General features: G+C 38.7%; 1 protein-coding gene across 1 annotated transcript in view; it reads left to right on the top strand.

Moving 5' to 3' along the window:
* The window catches only part of LOC104507905 (tubulin-specific chaperone D-like), a gene marked incomplete at its 3' end in the record, with an annotated part of 25,053 nt that extends 18,487 nt beyond the window's left edge, over positions 1-6,566 (top strand). Inside the window, exons 8-10 of the mRNA XM_010149341.1 lie at positions 2,357-2,402; positions 5,151-5,283; positions 6,428-6,566. Of these exons, the coding sequence (XP_010147643.1) occupies positions 2,357-2,402; positions 5,151-5,283; positions 6,428-6,566 (318 nt within the window). The remainder of the gene's footprint in view (positions 1-2,356; positions 2,403-5,150; positions 5,284-6,427) is intronic.
* Positions 6,567-6,632: the final 66 nt, after the last annotated feature.

Raw genomic sequence — 6,632 nt, 5'->3', positions numbered from 1 at the left:
GGGAAACAAGGTACGTTTACTTTCTTCGTTCAGAAAATAATAGAAATGGTTGTGAAATGGAATCTGCCAAGTTCACTGTTCTAAATTGATTCATAGGTGTGTGAGGCTGCTTTCTCACTTCTCTTAGAAAAGCATTAAAAAATGTCCTGTACAGTATTTGAAGAGTTTTCTCAGTTCCTGCTTGTGTGTGGGTTAATTTCTTCCCACATCTCGTTAGGGGTGGTACCTTCTAGTTATGGTTCTCCTGAGGAGTCAGAGCTGAATCAGAGTTGGCCTTAAGGATGTGAAAATTCGCAGAGAAACTTGTAGAAAGGTGCCAGAATTTAGGAACTATGTAAGACTGAAAATGCATAGGTGTTTTGAGGATTCTGTTCCATCTTTGCAGGAGCTCCTAGAAAGCTGCGCAGTGTGAGCGTAGACATCCAAATGCATTTGTCCAGCATTCCCAAGGCTATGTTAAAAAGCTGGTTTTCTACATTATCACTGCTTCAGGAATTAGACTGTGTTTTGATTGAATACTCTTCAGTATAATCCTGATAATTTGGAGGTGACCTGTGTGTGCCTTAAACCCAAGATTTGCTCTTAAGGGGGCTTTTGTACAGGAAGGAGAAGTTACTGTGACGAGAAATGCTGCAGTGTCTCCTCGCATCCCCTCCCAGTGGGCTGACCTCGTGAAGAAACCAGCTGATAGGTTTTCAAAGCAGAACACTGGAACAAAGTGATGAAGAAATGAGCAAAGAGATAGAAAAATTTTAGAGGCACTCTAAATTTGTTAATTATAGGAAAGATTTGAAGGTCTTCGCTCATCTTTTCTTTAGGCTTTTTAATACAAGCAGAGCTTTGTTGTATGTTAGTGGGAAACGTGTGTGTGTGGGGTACTGATACGGTATATTGGTGAAAGCTATGCTATATTTATCCCATCTGTGTCGGTAGTTATTTCTGTTAGCTGTTCTTCTGGGCCTGAAGTACTTCTGCAGCAATCCTGCTTTGTAAACGTAGTTTCTAAAGGATGCCTTAGGATTGCCAAGTTGCTTGCAAAAGCATTAAAAATCTTAAATAATTCAATATATTATCAAATTTCCCTATATAGCTTGTAGTAAAGCCGATCAGAAGTGCTAATTTAGGATCCTAAAATGCAATTTAGTAACAAAACAAAATAGAATGGGTACATAGCCTGGAGGTGTTTTTATTGCCTTTGTTGCTCTTAACCACACCTGCAGTACGGGAGGCATGTGTGTGTTTGGTATGTGTGAGAAAGTACATATTTTTAAGGTAAGTCTGTTCTTGTTTAACTCCTAGGCATATTTATTGAGAAAGATTTTTCTTCTGGTGAATGACAAAGCAAGGGAGAATAAGTGACTGAACACAGTGGTTTTGATGCGTACTGAGTGAACTGAGGAGACTTTCAGTGTGTAACATGTTTTTGTCAGGTGTTTACAGTCCATTTGCCTCACTGTACTGCCCGGGCTTAATCTTACCGGGATATTTAATTCTATATAAAATTATTTTGGAAGCTCTTTGCTTCTTTAAATCCCTCAGCACAGGAAAAATTGGCCTGTTGGTGGTATATTTGTAGCAAGCTGGCAGTCAGAGATTTCTGTGGGTGGTTTCATTTAGTTTAACCTGAAGTTCTCAAAAGCCACTGGAGAAACAGGGTGCAGCACTCAGCAGTTCAGCCTGTACTGCATCTGGCTGTGTCGTTGGTACCAATAACCAAGCTCCCGCACAGGTACCCACCTGTCCCGCTGCTGAGCAGTGACCAAAGTGTTGGTGTGTGCTGGGGCATCTAATCACGAGGGAGGCTTGTCCCGTTTGGAGACATTCAGTGTTAGGGAATCCCAGACAGGATATTGAGTTCCACTAGTTCTTCTGCCTTTATTCATGTTCTGCAAATTCAGCTTCACGCTTCAGAGGTTTAAAGCAAGACGAGCTGTTGGCGATAATGGGTGCTGTGGTGGCACTTGCATTGGACTGGAATGACCAGGCACTGAGCTGGATGGTTCACAGACCTGAGCTGGCTGAAAACTAGTGGCTTTTTTTTCCTCTCTCTCTCTTATTTTTTTTTCCTTCTTTTCATTCTCTCTTGAATGTTTTTTGACCAACTCAGCTCTCTGAGCTGGTTGCCTGCATGATTGTATGGGTGGGAGGCCAGGGCTGGGCTACAGTTTCCTTGACTCGCATTGACTTACAAAGAAGTAAAACTGCACCCTGAGACTATTTTCCTTTTATGCTATTTAAATTAGTAAACACTACAGATTATTGCAATTATTAAAAAGTATTTTAGAACTACATGCTTTAGAGATTGTGCTTTAGAATCTCTATATTCTCATGTCTGTTTTCCCTGCTTTAATTGTAGGCACAGTTATTTAAACATGGCAAAAGAGAAGATTGTTTACCATACGGTAAGTTTGTAATATCCTCATTTCTGTTTTTAAAGCCATTCCAATAAAAAGGAAGAGAGAATGATTGGTAACAAGGGACGCTGTGAAGAGTGAAATCAACAGGGAAGTAGCAAAGCATGCAGAATGAGGGGAAAAAAAGAAGAGGTGACAGAGGTGGGGAGGAGCAGATGCCACTGGGGAAAGTTGTGTTGGAACAAGGCATCACAGAATTTGGCAGGTGATGACACTGGCCATTGCTATAATACAGGAGCTGAAGACAGAACATATAAACTGTAAGAAGTGGAAGATATTCTTAAGAATTCATTAGTACACATACTGGTTTTATACATATTACTGCTGGAAATTTTGCAGAGAAACCTTCAAGTTTTAAGATAAGCACAGGATTAAAGAACTTGCTGTGTACAGGACCCTGCTGGAATCACGTGGTGATACTGTTGGAATGAGATACAGTTCTTAGTGAAAAGAGATTATAATGGATGTAATTAGGGATAGACAGGTACCTGAGAGGAGAGCACAGAGGTTTCTGGACAGTGTAGCTGCATGTTGGAATTATGTGCATCTCATGGTGAATCCTGGAATATGGTTGCAACTGACTGGAAAATACTAGCTTGGTTTTTATGAAAGTGGTAGAGAGAGGCAGGGAAAGGTGATGGCCAGCTGTACAACACTACAAAAGGCCTTGTCAGTTTTGTGGAGCTTGTCAAAGCACCAGAAATGTGGTTTGTGCTATTCACAGGGATTAAGCAATGATGTAAAGAATGTTTATGATTTCACTTAATGGAATTGTTTTGATTTCTGGGGAGAAACTTTGTAGATCTAGTGCTGGGAACCGTTTCATTCTCCCAGGTACTAAGACTGAGATGCAGATGCTTCCTTACAAAATGCCTGAGATATGGGTAAAGATGGAGATAAGATAGGGAAGGCAAAGAGAATGGGATGACATGTGCTGTACAGCAGCTGGTCAGGAACAAACAGAAAATACTGAGGAATGTCACTGTGTAGCAATATCAGGCAGCACTGTGGAAGCTTAAAGAGTAGTAAGAGTGACAGGTAAGCGGGATAATAAACAGTCTGGGTAAAATATGGTATAACACAAAATTATGTAATTGAAAATGTACAACTGTACAACAAAATAGTCATAATTGATATGAAAAGAAGATAATTTGGCTCACAGCATTAACCTTGCTGGTAAAATTAGATGTTTTGGCCTGTGGCATATAGAAAGAATATTAAGTGGTTACAAATCTGGTAATAACAGAGAAGTCAGGGGCATACCAGTAAATAAATTTACCACAGAAGAGAGAGAGCACTTAAACTAAGAAGCAAATATTCAGAGAGAAAGAGGTGCGGATAAGAAACTGAGAGAGTCAAAAAATGTAAGAGATTTTTCATTATTACAGGTTATAACAGATCTGAGGATCAAATAGGAAAAAATAAACAAATGCCAAAGGAAGATGCTGTTTGAAATCTTCTGCAGTATAGAACTTGATGTAAAAGTAAGCACTAGTCCTGAAGCCGTTGGCATAGGTCTGCAGATATTTTAGTGATTCAAGAGTTGGCCAAACGTGGAAGAGGCTTGTATTTATGTATTCTTAATTTTTTTCAGTCTTTGAATATTGATGTTTCTGCAGTCTCTTCCTCCTAAACCATTAGTCTCTCTAGCTTTTACAACTGCACAAAAATCCAGGTTACTGGAAGGTATCAAAATAATTGTCATTACTGGCTTTACCTTTTTGTCCTTGTGTATTATTTTATTGATATTTTAGTATGTCAAGATAAGTCATGACCCTTTCTAGAAACGGAGAAGATTTTTTTTTTATGTCACATGTCCTGCAATTTCCCAGACTTTGAAATGATTGTTTTAGTGTTTTGCAAACCCTGATATGAGACTGAAGTCAGAGCTTGCAGAGTATTTTGCCAGATGATTCCGTATTTGCTGTGCTCGTGGCAAGAATGATGGGTCCTTCAGAGCCCAGGTTGTCAGTCTCTTTTAACTCATGATCAACCTTGAAAACAATCATTAATTGATTCAGGCTGAAAATGCAAGAAGACTATTTTATTTGTAACAAGAATGTGTTCCTTGTGCAAATTTTGGATCCTGGGCCTTTATACTCGTTAATCCAAGATTCTCCTTTCGTCTGTGGTGTGGTGTTTTTTTTTTTTTACTTTGCTGGACAAATAACTTCGTTACCTTTGATGTGCCCAAATGAAAGGTTTTGTTGCTGATTTGTTTATACATACACAGTATTTCTCATGTCTGAATGTTTATGGACATTCATAGTCATAAAAATTGCTGTGCCAGAGGAGTTAAGTTGGTGCTGCCTGAGTGTACTAAACGAGAAAAGGGAACACTTTCTTAGTTTGCAGAAACGGGCTGCAGAGGAAATGGATTATATTTTCTGACTTCTGGTTCTGTTAGACTACTGAAAATTCTTAGACCCCGAAAGATACTTGCATCTGTTAGTTCCAGTGAGAATTAGAGGCATAAATACTAATAGATTCTGGATTCATTCTAATTTTCAAAGTCAAAAGCAATCCTTAAAGCAATCCTTCCTGTTCAGTAGGGGAAGGATATTACCACTGTTTGACCAGTGTCAAAGCCACTGTAAAGTAGGTAATAAGACATTTGCATTTCAGTAATACTTTTAAAAATCTAAATCTTCTAAAGAACTTTCAAAACTTTAAAAAATTTTCCTACTGAGATTTTTTTAAAAGCAGATTTTCTAGTGTGCTTATTTTCTTTTACAGCTGCTACTGTACTTGAGTGTCTTGATAACTGCAAGCTGTCAGAAAGTAATCAGATGGTTCTTCGCAAGCTAGGGATGAAACTTGTTCAACGACTTGGTCTGACGTTTGTGAAACCGAAGGTGGCAAAATGGAGGTTAGTTTAAAGTTGAAACCCTTAAAAAAAAATCCTAAAAGCACTCAAAAAACTTAAATATCTAAATCCATGCATTTGAGTACTAGCCTCCTGTCCTCCTCCCCTCCCTCAAGAGAGAAAGCAAGAGTTCCCCATGTTATTTGGCAATGAACACTTTCTTCATCTGCACTATTTGGAAAAGTAGATTTCTGCTGCTGTGTTTAGTATCCTGTAGGGTTTTTTTTTTCCAGTTTTGGTGTAGTAAACTAGAGCTGTGACAAACCAAATCTTTTGACTTTTTGTGCATTACACAAGCAGAAGCTTGTTCGTATATAATGCACAACTTGGTAAAGATGGGAAGATGGTGACCTTTGTTCCTGAACTTGATTTAGTACAATTTTGTAAGAGTGAACATAACTTTTTCCATTACATAGTTCTACCCTGATTCGATAGAAGGTTCACAGGGGAAAAGTGGTTTGCAATCCCGCTTTCGTTTTGCATATTAGTCAGGTTTTGGTGTCTGGTTTTACTTATTGCCAGAGGGCAAACTCTTTTCTAGATTTCTCGCACTGATATTTTAAAATTGCAGACTCTCTTGGTGACTATTTTTATTGTATTTCTTGTACCTACTTTTGAGAACGTCCTGAGGCATAGAAAATTCTTTGTAGGTGGAGAGTGTACCTTGCCCAGTGGCAAAAGTCAGTTTAGCATGTAAAATATCTTTTGTAAGAATGTATCTACACCACAGGCTAAATATCTGAGTACAGCTTGGGCAGAAAGTACTGAGCTGGCTTTAACATTTAAAAAACAGTTTTTAATAAGTTGATTTTATTATTGTTTTTTAGGTTTTGGAGGGGTTTTTAGGCCATGGGAATTTTGCCTCTCTTTATTGTCAGCAGTGGAAAGTAGGTTATACTGAAACAGGAAAGGAAGAGATAATGAAAAGGAACCATTTAAATAGTCTAGGTCTTCTCACCTTGGAAAAGAGACAACTGGGCCAGGAGGAAGGAGAATGGGATACTTTTTCCTTTAAAGCAACCACTAAATAACTGGAGAGCTCTACACTGGGAGGTGTAGTAACTTGACGAGCAGGCTTTATGACAATGTGTGCCTATTGGAACTTAAATCAGAAAAATAAATTAACTCTCTCTTGTCTCTGGTGCAGATACCAGCGTGGCTGTCGGTCTCTGGCTGCCAATCTGCAAGCTCAGGGTTCAGTTGTGCAGACTCAGATGATAACAGTTGCTGCCATTGAAGCTGACGATGAAGAGGAATATGACATTCCAGGAGAGATTGAAAATGTTGTAGGTGTGTTAAAGCTGGACAGAAATTATTATAAGGATTCTAATAAAAATAAACATATATTTAAA

The sequence above is a fragment of the Eurypyga helias genome, unplaced genomic scaffold (genome assembly GCF_000690775.1).
Source record: "Eurypyga helias isolate BGI_N326 unplaced genomic scaffold, ASM69077v1 scaffold16383, whole genome shotgun sequence".
NCBI lineage: Eukaryota > Metazoa > Chordata > Aves > Eurypygiformes > Eurypygidae > Eurypyga > Eurypyga helias.
This window is presented reverse-complemented; position numbering and strand designations above follow the sequence as displayed.